The following is a 16512-nucleotide window of genomic DNA, read 5'->3' on the forward strand; positions in this document are numbered from 1 at the left end:
TCCTCTACTCTCACCTTAGAACTACCTTCCTTGTCTACATAATTACCAGAGCCATTTTTCATTTAAGTAATTTTAAAGCTTTTCAGGATTTTGCTTTGAGAAATAACAATTAGTGCCATGGTGAACTTAGATATCTAAGCACATATATCATTTGTTTTTAGATGTAGTTCCTTTACCTATGACTTTTCTGTTAATCTGGTAATGTCTCAGAGCTTCGTGCAGCCCATTTTAGTATATTTTTCTATACCAAATAAGGAGTGCTTTCGTAGTTTCAAATTTTCGATGTCCATTTCCTTAGTCTCACCTAAGTGATATACATTCTCACATCTGAATCGCTCTCTCCATCTAATTTTGTTCTCTTCGGTTGTGCTGTCTTTCCCATCATCTCCTGTAGTTGCCTTTCTTCGCTTCCTATCAACGCCACACTAGATGCAACCGTTAACTACAAGAGCAGTAACAGGTACTCGCTGGTGAGACGCAGCTTGGAATACGTTTTGGTTTGGGTTTCGATTCTGGATTTGGTTCAGATTTCAGTTTTGTTCCCACCTCCCCAAAAAGTATTAACCAATTTAATGGTAAATGCCTTTAGATGGGACTGTGCCCTCCAGCTTGCCCCAAAAACCATGCCTGGATTTTCTCTTAGGTGCATCCTGCTTCATTCATTGATGTTACTCACCTGGTCCTACCGTCATTGAGGTTGCAGCCCTTAACCAAATGCTTATCATCCTTTATTTTCTAATTTGAACATGGAAGCTTTGGGGTTGGGAGGCAGGGATTAAAAAATAAAACCAGGAAATAACCCTTCCATAAATAGGGAGGATTTTAATTACTTTCATTTCAAACTCCATTTTTCATCTGGAAAGATTTAGTTTGTTGTTTATCTCATCATTTCATGTAATGTGTTACGTACATTAATCCTTGCATTTCATTCCCTTTTCTGGAATCTTTTACATAGGTGTTCTTGTGAAATTTTCAAAATTTGCTTTTGGATACTTTTGAGAATAAAAGTATTTTTGATATATGAGCTGTAGCTTATATATAGGGTTTTTCATAGAAGTAAGTTCCAAAATTTAGATACTATGTATTACTTTTATAATATGCAAATATCACAGTTAAAGATAAAAATGTAAAAAGAGAGAGAAAGAACAAAGAAGGGATTTTTCAAGGAAGCAGGACCTAGAATTATAAATTACACTATAAGGTCAAATAATCTTTCCATATGAATCTTTATTAATATTTTTATTTATAGTGACTTCTCAATTAGTTATTGCCACCCAAATGTTAACTGAATGAAAATGACAGGACACATTTAAAATTGTCAAAGTTCTATTTATGTGTTAATTCAAGAAAAATTTGAGTATCGTTGGGAAATAAATGATAGTAAAAAATAAACAGTTGTAAAAACGAAAACATATTGTCATTGTCCACACCCATTGACTTAGACAAAGCTAGGAGAGTTTCTGTTCAAACAAAATCTTACATGTTGCATCTGAGAGCCAAACAAAACTCAAATCATTGACTAACCAGATTTTTTTCTGCTAATATGATGTTAGTATGGCTTTCCCCCTCCTTACCTCCTTACATTAACAGTTCAAATCCCTAAGTTATTACAAATTAGAATCTCTGGAGACAAACTTCTGGGGAATGTGCCATTTGAACAAAATCACACATGATTCTTTTGCAACCCTGAATTTGAGAACCACCATTTTATGGTGCTTTCTGTCTCTCAAGTGGGTAAGACTGTTGCCTCTGCCCCAGGATCTCTGATGAAGTTCTTTCTACTAACAGCTCGAATAAATGCTGTGTTGAGTTTTTTGTGGGACTACAGTTTATTCAACTTTAACAAAAACAATCAAATTTATGGATACAAAACTGGGTATAAAAGTGAATATTCATTCACAATGGGAAAAGAGATCAAAATAAAATACTAGAGCATGGAGTTTCTTCTGAGATCAATTCAGATTCTTTAGCAGAGTGCTTATGCAGAAATGCTTTCCAGTCACAACTGGCTTTTCTCCCCCAACACGAACACTCTATACTTCCCAGAAACTCTCAATATTCACTAGAGTCTGGATGAGGGAGAGACTCTGCAACTGAAGCTCACTAGCTTCATCCCAAATATACCTGAAAATACAATATAAGCCATTCATTTACAGTCGGTAACATCCAGGACTAATTGTGTTGACCGGTCATCCTGAATCATATTCCTCCTGACTTCTACTTATCTCTTTTTTTCTCTGCCTAGGACTTTAAGATGACTTTTTATCTCAGGCATTATTGGAAAGATGAAAGACTCTCCTTTCCTAGCACAACAAACAAAAGCATGACCTTTGATCATAGATTGATCAAAAAGATTTGGGTGCCCGATGTCTTTTTTGTCCATTCTAAAAAATCCTTCATCCATGATACGACTGTGGAGAATATCATGCTGCGTGTTCACCCTGATGGAAATGTCCTCTTCAGTCTCAGGTGAGGGTTGTCTGCTGCTGCTGGCTCCCTGTATCATGGCCATCTGTGCCCAGCTCATCTCACTTCGGACGAAGCTCACGATAGTGCTGTGTGTTTAGTGATGCTGGAGATTGGAGCACAAGCAAAAGATGAGATTTTTTTCCTGGTTCTAACTTCCAGATTTTAAAGAATCATTTCCTAACTATACCTACTCGGGCCTGTCTGTATTGGAGAATGGTAGGAAATAAGATTGAATAAATAGAGTGGAGCTGAATAGTGGAAATCCTTGTGAGTCCAGCACATAATTTTCTAGGTATGCAAAACTGCTCTTCCTACTCACCAGCTCCTCCCCACCCCTGTAGCCCACCAAGCAGTCTTGGAATCTTGGATGAGCTAAGTAACTTTCTTAACTATCACTTTCATTTTTCATGGGAAAGTATAGTCATCATACAAGTTCCTGCTAATTTCATTTCCTTTTTCATGATTTTTTTTTTAATTTGAAACATTAGTTCTGACATTAGTGCTATAAGAGCCTTCTGTTTTAATGTACTATATGTCATTAGTGAGTTCTGTGCATAATGCCAAGTAGCTTATCATAGGTAATTCTAAAAATGTTTGGTAAATCTAAGCGATTTATTCTTTTTCATGCCTTAGAAATCCCAGAAAGATACTGAAATAGCTAGGGGGAAAATGGCTTCCCCAAAGATACCCATGTCCTAATCCCTGAAACCTGTCAAGATTTCCCTATGAGGCAGAAAAAGGATCTTTTCAGATGTGATTAAGTTAAGAATCTTGAGATAGGGAAATTATCCTGGATTATCTGGTTCAGACTTAAATGCAATCATAAATATCCTTGTGAGAAGGAGGCAAAGGAAGATTTGATACACACAGAGGAGTAGAAGGTAGCGTGACCATTAAGACGAAGATTGGAGTGATGCTGCCACCAGCCCAAGAATGTTGGCAGCTGCCAGAGGCCATTTAGATGCAAGGAATGAATTTTCCTCCTAGAACCTCTGGAGGAAGCAGGGCCTTTCTGACACCTTGATTTCAGTCTAGTGACATTAATTTCAGGACTCCAGAACTGTGAGAGAATAAGTTTCTCTTGTTTTAAGCCGCAAAGCGTGTGGTAATTTGTTACACTGGCCATAAGAAACTAACACAAATTCTTTTTGTTCCTTAAAAACATCTTACTCACTAGTGCAAAGGTGCTATGGCCAGACATTTCATAAAGGCTGTCAATGTTTTTTTAAATGCAATTAAAGGAAAGTACTATTTTCAATAGGACTTTTAAATCAGGAGTATCGTAGGACTCTAGAGTACTGGAATCAGGCTTCACGGAGAATCAGAAGGAGAACAGCAGCACCTGCCCAAGTTGTTAACTGTTTTAAATTACTTATTTGGATGAAAGGATGTCCATTAAAGAATTAACTCAGTGGATTGTCCATAGCCTGCACATTCCAAGAAAAGACTGGGCTCCTGCCCAGCTCCTGAGAGGTAACCTCCAAGCGCTTGGAATATCCTGTCAGATGAGTGTCTTTGTTTACCCAGAGGCCTTGGCCTATACCAGATTGTCTGTATGATTATGACAGAGGCCTTGGGCCACATTGGAGATAGGGAGGTGATATCATGTGATGATAACTCTGGAGGACCTGGAGACTAGAGTCAGACATACCTATGTGACCAACCCTCAGTTATTTCTTTAGACCCGAGGCTCAGTGGCTTCTCTGGTTGGCAGTACTCCATGGCTGTTGTCACACATCATTGCTAGGAGAATTAAGCACTGTCTCCATATCTCCACTAGCACAGGACAAGTAGAAACTTGTTCCTGATCTATCCTGGATGCTGCCCTATGCACTTTTTCCTTTTATTGTAACAAACTGTTAACGTAACAGCTTTAAAGAGTTCTATCAGTCCTTTTAGCTCGTCATTGAACTTGAGAGTGGACTTGGGGAATCCCTGAACACAGAAGAACTCAAAATTGTTGTCTGTACAGCTATTCCACCTGACAGCAGAGCTAGTCTAAGCCCAGAGACGTGTCACCCAGTTCCGGGCTTGGTCCTAATACCATCTACTGACAAAAATTCTTTTCTTGACCAAACTCTGCTCATGCTCTTCTGAACTCTCTCTTCACCTAGACTCTCACTTTTGAGCTTTTGTGTTTGTCTCTGATAAGTCAATTTAGCCAGAATCTTCATCCTCAATATCTGATCAGGTTCCTCATCCTCCACCATCCCCCAGATAACATTTGATCACCCTGGCCTGTCTTCAGCAAGAATCTTATTTGGTCCATTTAGCCAGAATCCCCTCACGCCCTTACCCCTAATGTTTCCTCTGAGTACTTTTCCAGCCATTGACCCCTCATCCTGCTCCTTGGTTATGAAGTTCTACTTTTCCTTGTTATATTTGGAGTTGAGCCCAATCTCTCTCCCGTATTAAAAAACCCCATTATAGTAGTCCCTCTCAATAAAGTCTTCCTTACTTTCTTTAACAAGTGTCACGAATAATGTTTTCTTTAACACCACCCACCTAACCTCCTTAGTAGTTCATTTATTCATGTATACCATGCAGGAGGTAGACTCAAAGACTTTAGAGGTCCCTTCTCGCTTTAAAGTACTAGGAATATGCCAAAATTAATATGTTTTGTGACATAAATTCATCCAGACACTTCCCTGGCATGACATTTTGCTGGGTGACTGTTGACAGTAGAATTCAACCCATGGAAGATAAAATGGTTTTTCTCTGATTAACTTGGTAGCACCACAGGTTCGAGCAGCTGTTGCCTTTGTTTTTTTGCAGACTTGCTCAGGGGCCTTTTATAAACCTCTGATCTGCTATTGTGGGTACCAGAGTTTCTACTTTGTGGCAGGATCATAGTACAGCAGCCTCTGCCTGAAGCCAGGAAAATCTAGGAGGATATAAAATTTGAAAAAGCAATCCTCATCAGTATGCAAGCCTTTCAACTTAATAGCACCTGAATTATGCATTGCGCCATAAATCTATAACTAAAAATGCTCTGGGCTTTATCCTCATGCCTGAAAAGAGGATTTTCTCAGGTAAATTTGCTTTGTGAGAGAAACTTTTATCCATAGATTTTTATTACCACCATGTCAGTTCTTTATTACTATAAACTATTTAAGTTTGGATCTTTCAAAAGCAGAAAATATTTAAATCTAGTTAAAAGTATTCTTTTTTGAAGTGTGTTTTTCTGAAGATCTCAGAGCCAGAAAATATAGAGGGAATTGACCAGGAAATGGTGAGCTCAGAAGCAATTATTAGAGCAGGAAATCACTGATTATCTCTGTGTCTTAAGCAAATCATCTACCTTCCTGGGGGTACTTCCTTATCCATTTTTGGAAAGAAGATGGTAATGCCTGGTTTGCATTATTCTTGAAAGGCACACAAAGCAAGCAAACAGTAAGAGGGCTGCATTATTGCATGCTTATTTGGCCATGTGGTTGAATGACATGCAATTTTCTTTTTCTCGTTCTTTTTATAGGATAACCGTTTCAGCCATGTGCTTTATGGATTTCAGCAGGTTTCCTCTTGACACTCAAAATTGTTCTCTTGAACTGGAAAGCTGTAAGTCTCACTTCCTGACAGAGGGTATACACATGATCTGAATATAACATCACAAACTTGCATATAAATAAATGTGTTTTAATAAGGTTGTAAAACTTTTGATATAAGCTAAATATGTTTATCCAAAATACATAGTTGCCCCCCCTTTTATTTTTTTATTAAAGATGATAGCAAGTTGTCTTTCATGTGAGAAGATTCAGTGGGGGGAAATGCTTTAATAATTACATATTTATAATTTCTACAATGGTTATAAAGGAATAGCTTCCTATACAGGTGTATTCTTGCTAATATTATATTAAGGTAGACCGACACCGACTTTCCAAGTTCGGGAAGATCTAGAATTCATGTTGCCATATGAGTCACAATTTTCCATTAAGTATACTTGGTTTCCCCCCAAAAAACTCAGCTCTAGACATAGGCCCCCTAATCAAAGTCCTGTCAAAGGGCATCTGAGCCAGCACCTTGTCAATCACTTGGACCTTTCAGCTATTTTTGATATGACATCTTAAAAGCCGAATGCAGTTTTCTGTAATGAGGCTTAATGCTGGGAATCTCAATGGGTGTCTTCTACACAGATTCTGCTCCCCAAATCCATTAGAAACCTTCCATAACACTTTTGATTTTAGAAGAAAATTCTTTATGATCTCAACTCATTTTGGAATTTCGACCATAAGATCTACAAAACTAAAAGGGCCTGCAGACATGGGGGCAGGCCTGTGACTGGGACGCAGTGCTGTGACATCACTCAGTGCACATAAACATGGGAGCAGCTGTTTGGAGTGTTGTAACTCATCATGTAGGCACAAGAACAGCCTCTATGCTATGCCAGTCATAGGGTCTAATTTTTAGAGATTTCTTTCTTCTGATAGGTATGGGTATTGGCAAATATTTTTTGAAACCTAATGTATACAAGTCATTGGAGCAGCACCAGAATGGAGAGCTGCATGTAATATGGTTATAGACCTCATGGAGCTTATAAAAGCTTATTCTAAGAACATTATTTTCTTGTTTTAGATGCCTACAATGAAGAGGATCTCATGCTATACTGGAAACGTGGAAACAAGTCCTTGAATACTGATGAGCATATTTCCCTTTCTCAGTTCTTCATTGAGGAGTTCAGTGCATCCAGCGGATTTGCCTTCTATAGCAGCACAGGTAAAATGTTTTACATGGACAGCTCATAAGCACCTATTGTGCATCTACTGTTTGCAGAGCAACATGTGAAGAGACCTGAATCCAAACAAGGGTCTCCTTTAGCCAGTAACATCATCTTTCTTTTATAGGCAGCCACCTCCACCTTCCCAGGACATCATTTCTTTCCTCGTGCAGTCGCTAACTGGGTGCCTTCCTTCCACACTTGGCCCCTGCAGAATACTCTCAATACAGTAGACAGAGCGATCTCTTGAAAAACATAGAAATCATGATTCTTTTCGTCTCAGGACTTCCAGTGTTTTTCCATCACACACAACAAAATTTGGACTTCACATGACCAACAGGGCCCTCCACGATCTGCCTCTGACCTCACCCACTACCCCGACTCACTACCACATTCTACTCTCTTTGCTTGTCCTCAAACACCCTTCTAATTCCATCCGCAGGGCTTCTGCTCTGGCCTTTTCCTCCCTCTGCCTAGAGTGTCCCCCCCACCCCCAATCATCTCACGACCAGTCCCCTCATTTCATTCAGGGCTTCGTTCAAATATCATCTCCTCGAGAAGTGTTTTTCTAACCATTCTATCTAAAATAGGTCTCTTTCCTCACCACTCCTTTTCTGTATTTGTCTTCACAGCTCTTACCACTACCTGAAATACATGTTTGTCTAACTGCTTTATTATCTGAGTGCCCGACTAGAAAGAAGGTGGGAAATCTGTCTGCCTGGTTCACCATTTCTTCCCTAGCCCCTGGAATGTGTCTGGCACATAATTGGTGCTCAATAAATATCAGACAAATCAATCAAGTACATCATTGCCCCAAATAGAAAATATATTTGAAATTGGGCCTCTGTTGTATACTCTTTACTATGACAGACATATTTTTGTTTTGGAAGCATTTATCTAAGGCACTTTTAAAAATTGTACTTGACCCCTGTTAGCTAAAGTTAGAAGTAGCTACTTCTCCCCTGGTTGTTAGCATTCTGAGCAACTTCAGGCAGAACTCATATAAGATACCATTTTAAATTCCTGAAGTCATGCTCAGGCCAGCAAGTGCACCAGCAGCTACCCCTGAGGGTCAGCGATGCCCTGGCTGGAATCCTTGTACCCACTCTGCTTTGATGGTGGTGAGTTTTCTCCCCAAAGCTGCTCCACACTGCTCTTAGCCTTTGGAGAAGAGTTATCAAGTTGTTATCTAAAGTGCTGCATCATTAAGAGAGAAGTCAAAACACAAAGAAGCTAAAAGATTTTAGCACCAACAGCTATTTAGTTATTTAGATCCTGAATAAATGCTCTGTTTCACACCATTATTTGTCTACATTGCTTGAGATTCAATAGACGATGCTGTTAATTGCAATGAAGCTTATTTGCTTTTCTGATTTTATAAGTAACACAGTAATTTGTTTTGATCATTAGTATATCCCTGGCACATAGTAGATGCTCAATAGCTGTTGTTGAATGAATGAATAGATGGGAGATAATTTAAAAAGAATGTTTTGAAGTTTAAAGTAAAAGCTTTTGTAATTCCATCTCATAGAGGTAACTGTGCTATTATTTCGATATATATTCTACTCCTTCTCCTCCATTTCTTTCTCTGTATAAGTAAATACAAATGTTTAATCAGGATTTTTAAAACTCTTAGTCCTAAATTAAAACAAAAGAATGCATGCAGTGAACAGTGATACATAATAAAGTACAATTTATAGCTTTTTCCATTTTATTTTTGTTATGATGAAATGGCTTCAGCACATGATAAATTGTGAATAAGACTTTGTAAAGGTTCATGCTATTAAAATGTGATATATATGAAGCATAGAAATCTAAGAGTATTGTTTCCTGCACAAAATATGTATAACATATAATAATAACATTTCTTCAGGTTTCAAAGCACAAGTATCCATTAATATACATCCAACTATCCTCTTAAAAAGAGGTTAAATTTTACTTTTAACTTCTAACTTCACCAATAAGCTATTACATTGACTCTGCTGTCTCCTTATTTGTGCTTGTCAGACATTTTGAGTCCTACCGAGTGTGACAACATTCATTGACTTTTTATCTTCTTCTGGTCATGTTTTGAGTCTGTCTAAAGCAAGACAAAATATTTGCATCGAAAAATATATTACAGAGAAAGAAGCTTTTAAATGTTTTTAAATGCACTAAAAATTCTTAACATTTCAGTGTAGTTACATTTTTTAAAAAATAACATTTTAGTTTAAAAAAAGAATTAGATTCAAATATACATTTATGCCATACTATACAAATTATATATATATTTATATATATCATATTTATACTATAGCATTAATAGTTATCCATAATAAATTTTTAAAAAATTTAAAACCAAGTTATAGAAGAATATTCATTATTTTAAGAAGGATTTATACATATATATTTTTTAAATGCCTATACAGATTAACAATAGATACCTCTGAGAAGTGGGTATACATTGGAGAAATTTTCAATTTTATTTCAACACTTTTAATTTGCATTTTTAAATTTGTTACAATATATACTTTTTAATGAGAAAGATTAAAATAAGATCTAAGACTTTAAAAAATACAAGAGTAAAGCATTTTTGAAGTTGTATTCAAATATCCAGTTAATAATCATATCTGGGCTCATTCAACCATGTCTTAGATTTCAGAAGGATCACCACTTCAGAAATTTATTTTACAAGTATGTGATAGTTCTGCCTCATGTTATTAAACATAGTCTTCTGAGAACTAAACTCAATTGTTTTTCTCAGATTAGTGTTCCATTTAAATACATTAGCTTCATCAAAAATAATATTTTTATATTTTGTATCATTCTTATCATTATAACCACCACCATAATCGATACTCCCAAATCAGCTCTACAGAAAGAAAAAATAAAAAAAAAATTAATAACTATACTTCTGACTCTGATTACAAGAAGCACAAGTATAGTTATATAGTTGACCTTGAACAAGAAAGGAATTAGAGGTGCTTGACCTATGCAATCAAAAATCTATGTAAACTTAAGACTCCCCCAAAACTTAACCATTAATAGCCTACTGTTCTCCCAGAAGCCTCAACAATAGCAAAACAATCGATTAAAACATATTTTGTATATTATGTAAATTACATACTGTATTCTTACAATAAAGTAAGCTAGAGAATAGAAAACATTAAGAAAGTTATAAGGAGGACAAAATACACTTACAGTACTGTGCTGTGTTTATTGATACCACAAAATACACTTACAGTACTGTGCTGTGTTTATTGATACTTTATTGTATTCTTACAATAAAGTAAGCTAGAGAATAGAAAACATTAAGAAAGTTATAAGGAGGACAAAATACACTTACAGTACTGTGCTGTGTTTATCGTCTGTTTACAAGATGAAAAAACCCGGGTAGCAGCGTACCTGTGCAACTCAAACCTGTTTTGTTCAAGGACAAACTGTAATTTTGGAACCTCAGGTACCATTTAATAGCTGAACCACCAAGTCTGCACTTTTTTCCCCTTAGCACTGCCTTCACCACTACCTGGCAATATCAACAAACAGGAAAGGGCTTCTGCCTATTCTTCCCTTTCAATGCCCCTCAAAATCATGCACCATCGATTTGCAAAGGAAAAAGAAATAACTCCTGCCTGAAAAAGATACAATGAAAAGTATTCTTTATTGCAGCATAATGTAGGGGTTAAATGTACAAGTACTGGAGAGAGACTGCATGAGTTAAAATTCTGACTTTATCACTTACTTAGACTAGTTGCTCGACCTCTCTAAGCCTCAATTTCATCATCTTTAAATTGGTTTCATAATATTCTCTACCTCATACAGTTTTGAGGATATATGACTTAATACATTTAAATAATTTAGAATACTGTCTTCCATAAATAACTTAGACTTCTGTGTGCCATATAAGTGCTCAATAAATATTAGCTAGTAGCTATCATAATCACCATTTTAATCAACACCACTTCCTAGATTCTTTCAGCACAGAAGGAGGCCTTACTATTAACAGGCCGCTGAAAGTGACAGTTCTCAGGTGAAAACACTTTCTTGACCCTTGTCTTGGGACTGACTCGCCACCTACAGCCCCTCTGTTCAATTTTCCTGGCTGCCAACTCTATAGCCCTTTCCTCTCTTTCATAAACTCCCTTTCTAACATGTGGCAACTTGATGGAAGCAGAGGGACCCGACCACCTAAAATTTGGTTCAGATGTCAAAACTGATAATGCCACATGCATATCAAAAGGGTATGAAGAGACTTATAACTTGCAGGATGAGGTTTTCTAGAGCGAGCAGGGCAGGCTGCCAGGCAGGTCTGAAAATGGCCTGAGAAAACAGGGAATGACTGGCTTGAGATTTTGTGGTAGTTAAGAGGGAGGGGCTGGGGCAAGGCTTGTGTGGCTGAACCGTGGGTGCCAAAAGAGGGAGCACTCAACTTTCTTATTAGCTTGCCCTGGTGTGGGACAGAACAGAAAGTGGGGCTAGAGAGGTATCGGTGGTTAAGTATCACAATTGGAGTCAAACTCTTTATTACATTACCCAAAATGAGGACTCCCCATCCTTCCAGGTACCATCGCCATTCCTTGTCGGTAAAGGGAGCTCTTCCTGGCCTACATGACTTCTACCACAACACCACCGCTGGTGTGCCCTCCTCTGAGGAGCCACAAGACTGGGCAATGCTTCTCCTGCTTGGCTGCCCACCTCCCACCACCAAAAAAAAAAAAAAAAAAAAATTAGAAATTTATATGTTAAAAAAAACCTTGTCACCTACGTTTATTTCAAGACTTAAAACCATATACATTAACAGTGCTTTTCTTTGAAGAACTTTCACAGATTTTCCTTATTTCTTTTAATCCACAATAATTATATGAAGCTATTATATTGGAGATGCTGTTATTCTACTCTACAGCCAAAATTAAAACTTAATTGTATGTAATACCGAAGTGGGTTTATGACATGAATAATACAAGACAATGAGTAGCTTAAAAAGTAATGTATGTTTTGACTTTAGAAAGTACTATGTATCTTATTACCTATGGTAATGAAATTGTTTGATATTATTAAAATGTATATCAGTTGATAGTGAGAGAGAACCTCAGAACAGGTAGAGAAGGGAAAAGTAATCAGAACTTAATTGAGATTAGAATGCTAGGAGTAGCCTCTCAATTCGATGTAGGTTAGCTAGGTGTATGTCTTAGGCCAAATGCCTAAATATTGACTTGATTGATCTAATAAGTTTGCCACCTTGGGTTTCCTAAGAAATTACTACTGAGACTAGTAGAAGGGACTTCTAACTTTGTAACACCTATGATTTTGTTTTATAATTTTTAACCTATAGTCCCTGTGTTTTGAATAATTTTGCATCAAAGTATATTGCATGTATCATAGAAAAATTAATCTTAACACTTATTCATAAAAGGCATATTTTAATTTTTTTCACTTTATTATTCATTGCTTTATTTTAGATTGGCATCACAGTTATTATGAAATAAGGCAAGATAATATGAATTAGAAATGTGTGAGAAAAACTGAAAAACAAGGGTAAGGTATTACAGAGAATCTATTATGTGGCTTTTAGAGAATGGCACTCAGAGAAGTCCTACAGATGGTCCAAAATTTTGGCTTTAAGCTTCCTTACGGTCAGTGAAAAGGAAAACCTGAACAAAATATGTGTGCTGATGTGGCCACAATTGGTGCTTTTGATCAGGATGAATTAATCAATATTACCAACATGAGTTTCCATAATTCTAACAAAAAGCAAGGAAAATCATTGTTGCTTGCCTTTTTGGAGATTTATCATAAATAAATTAACAGTGCCCATGAGACTTAGAAATAAAACTAGTTTATGCATACTTCTGCTTACCCCCTCCTTGAATTTCTAGCTGTATGGATACCAACTTGGAATCTATTGACCTAGTAGCTACTATGAATCTTTTCAGATAAGATGTTTCATTTCATTTGTCAGAGCTGATAAATGGTTCATTGGCTATTGCATGCACTCATTGGTCATCTAACGAAGACTTGCCCACTTGCAGAAACACTGCAGACACAATTTATTTTGGAGAAAGGTCTTTAAAGACCATCCCAGGAAACAGAATTACTATTCATCCCTGAACAACAGGTATGAGATTTAAGGAGGATTTTGAGTCACATAATTAAACCGACTGTAGTTCAGTTCATTCAACTACATTGATGGAGTGCCAGGCCCAGGTGCTGGGCTGGTGCTGGGTTGGCAGGGGTGGGTGTGTTCAGTTCAGTGTTTCCTGAGAGCTTGATGTCTAAAGAAGCAGGTCATTTCACTAAGTGTGATGTTTCCATGAAGAAGCGTGTTCTAATAAAAACTGCCTTTTTCTCATAGGTTGGTATAATAGGCTTTTCATCAACTTTGTGCTAAGGAGACATGTTTTCTTCTTCGTGCTGCAAACCTATTTCCCGGCTATGTTAATGGTGATATTGTCATGGGTTTCATTTTGGATCGACCGAAGAGCTGTTCCTGCAAGAGTTTCCCTGGGTAAGTCTTTTAATGTGAAATGTTAATATGGGAGCAAGGTTAAGGATGGTAAACAAAGAGGGGTGGTGAGTGAAGAAAAGAGTGTCATGGTTTAGCAGCAGGGGTAGTTTGAGAAGTGAACAGCAGGTCACAGTGTTTGTCTTCACAGCTCAAGGGCAAACTATAATTGGACTCTTTCCTTGGGAACCCAGGCAGGAGGTAGGAAGGCTGTGCCAATGGACCACGAGCTGGATGATGGTAAAGAGAGAAGGTGAAATTATGAAGCTTCAACAGCCTCACTTTACAGACCCATCTCTTCTCCCTTTCTGGGAACCCTCCTTACCTTGCCCCACTGCATTTTACTTTGCATGACAAACACATTGTAGAAGAAAGAAACTCCAAACTAATTCACACTATACTTTTGGTATCTTAATAAAAGCTGGAATTTAGAAATACAAGTGCTAGTTAGAAATCAGGGCTTAACCTGAATATCAAAATCAGAATCAACCACAGTGGAGTTTTAGATAATTGTAGCATTTTAGTTGGCAAGAGATTTCAGGTGGAGAGACATCAGACTCATTAAGTCACCACACCGGCCTTATTATCAACTCCATCTGACATGTTATATGCCACTGTCACACACACTGCTTTATGGGAATAATTTCAGACCCACTTAGCTGTTATTGCATCCTTACAAAGTGGAAAGTGCCAAGTTAAGCACTTAGATAACGAGTTACTTAATGAAAACCCAAAAGTCATTCCCACTAACCTTCTTGGCTGGTTCAGGCCAGAACTCCCTCATTTTGACTGATTTTATTCTTTCACCCAAAATGCTCTGTCTAGAGAGAAGATTGTTACAAGTGGCTCCCAATCATAGTAATTATCACACAATTCATTTAAGAAACAGTGATTTCTAAGTTAATGTTCACAAATTATATGCATACTTCAAAAAATCATTTGAAAGACATAGATTGTCATTAATATTAATAATTTGTTCACTACTTTCCGCTATTGAAAGCTTCAATCTACACGCATTAAAGGCTTGAATATCTTCAAGGGAAAAAAAAAGCCATCTGAATGAATAATTAAATTAGTGTGGCTATTACTTCACATCGGAGCAGCAGTGCCCTGACCTCAATATGGTAGTGGGGCAGCATACACCCAAAACAGGAGACACATTTCCAGCTCTTGAGGCAGGATCAGAAAGGCATTGCATCTCTCACAGTTTAGAAACATGACTTTGAGTCAGATTCCTGAAGCTGACTGCTCAGCACTTACACTTTGAAAATGACAGCAATTAAAGCTGGTTCCAGGACAAGTTGGGACTAATGGAGAACACTGAAATGCATGTAAACTGCTCCTGAAATTTCGTGCTTCCTGCATCTACATCGGATCCCTCAGGGTTAAGAGATTGCTATGCAGATTTATATAAAATAATATACAAGTCAGAAGTGCCCCTCCCCCCACCTTTTTTTAAATAAAGAGAACTGCAGTATTCCTATACGGCTATCCTCTTATGGCTTTTGCTTCCTACAGCCTTCAAGCTCTTTCTAAGATATTTTGCCCTCTGCTTTATTCACTACTCCCAAATGCTGTGATACCCAATTCTGTGGCAGGTCGCTCTGACTGCCTCTGTCTATCCCTCTTGCCTTTTTTCAGTTGTTGCCCTCCTTCACTTTCTCTGAGGCATTTGACACTATTAAGCATCCTCTCAAATTCAGAACAAAGTGTAGAGGTCAGGACCCCAGCTTCATCTTCCTCATCTGCAGAACGAAGTTAGTAAAACAACCTCCTAAGGGCCACTGTGAAAATTAAGTGGGGGCATTCATGTCAACTGCATAGGCTGATGCCTGGCCCAGCATTTGATAAGACCAAACAAACAATAAATGTGTTTTATTTTTTCTGCACTATTATGGTTTTTTTCCTTTTTTAGATTGTCCTTTCATTTCTCTTTCCCAATTTTTACTTCTTTCTTCCATTCTTTAAGTATAGGCAACTCTCTTCCAAAGTTTTCTTTAGTTTTGATTCTCTCATCAAATGGAAGATATCTCTTCTAACTACTGTCTTTATGAAAGTAAATCCCCAATCTATGTTCTCATCTTAAATGTTTCTCTCAAGTTCCAGAGAGGTATTTCCAGCTGCCCTCTGAACTTCACCTTCAAGTCTACAGGCACTCAGCACATTCAAAACAGAACAAACTATTCTTCCCAGGATGCCCAAATCCCTCTTATTCTCTTGACTTTCCTCATTCTATTAGTTCATTCATTGAGTCTTTCATATTTACGCCCTCAATTTCCTTCTTAGTCTTTGGCAGTGATTCACAAAATCTGATCTTAGGACCCATTAACACTTTAAAAATTAAGGACCCCAGAGATCTTTAGTTTTTGTGGGGTTTATTTATCATTATTAGCCATGTTGTCTAGTAAAACAAAATTTTTGAAAATATGTATTAATCCTTTTTAAAATAGTGATACTAAACTCATTGCAAGTTAATATAACAGATATGAAAAATGACTGTTTTTTTCCTAAGATGAAAAAAATTAGTAAGAAGAGTAGCGTTGTTTTACATTTTTGCAAACCTTTAATGTCTGACTTTATGGAGGGCAGCTGGCTTCTCATCTCTGCTTCTTCAATCCGTTGTAATAGGTTTCATTTGAAATATAGGAAGAAATCTGACCTCGCTCAGTTGGACAAAATATCATATTTAAATAGTGCTTTCAAGTAATTGTACATCATCTTCCCTGACATTGCACTGAAACTCAGCAAGTGATAATTTCTTAAAGGGTAGTTGTAATGTGGAGTCTGAAACCATATCAGTAAAGTTTTACTGATCTATTAGATTAAAATCCATTGATCTCTTTTGTAT

At 37.2% G+C, this 16512-nt stretch overlaps 1 protein-coding gene across 1 annotated transcript in view; it reads left to right on the forward strand.

Moving 5' to 3' along the window:
- GABRR3 (gamma-aminobutyric acid type A receptor subunit rho3) overlaps positions 1 to 16512 on the forward strand; it is a 46923-nt gene that overhangs the window by 17502 nt on the left and 12909 nt on the right. Inside the window, exons 4-7 of the mRNA XM_016156485.2 lie at positions 2246 to 2469; positions 5945 to 6027; positions 7042 to 7182; positions 13515 to 13667. Of these exons, the coding sequence (XP_016011971.2) occupies positions 2246 to 2469; positions 5945 to 6027; positions 7042 to 7182; positions 13515 to 13667 (601 nt within the window). The remainder of the gene's footprint in view (positions 1 to 2245; positions 2470 to 5944; positions 6028 to 7041; positions 7183 to 13514; positions 13668 to 16512) is intronic.

Source organism: Rousettus aegyptiacus, unplaced genomic scaffold (genome assembly GCF_014176215.1).
Source record: "Rousettus aegyptiacus isolate mRouAeg1 unplaced genomic scaffold, mRouAeg1.p scaffold_m13_p_4, whole genome shotgun sequence".
Taxonomy (NCBI): domain Eukaryota; kingdom Metazoa; phylum Chordata; class Mammalia; order Chiroptera; family Pteropodidae; genus Rousettus; species Rousettus aegyptiacus.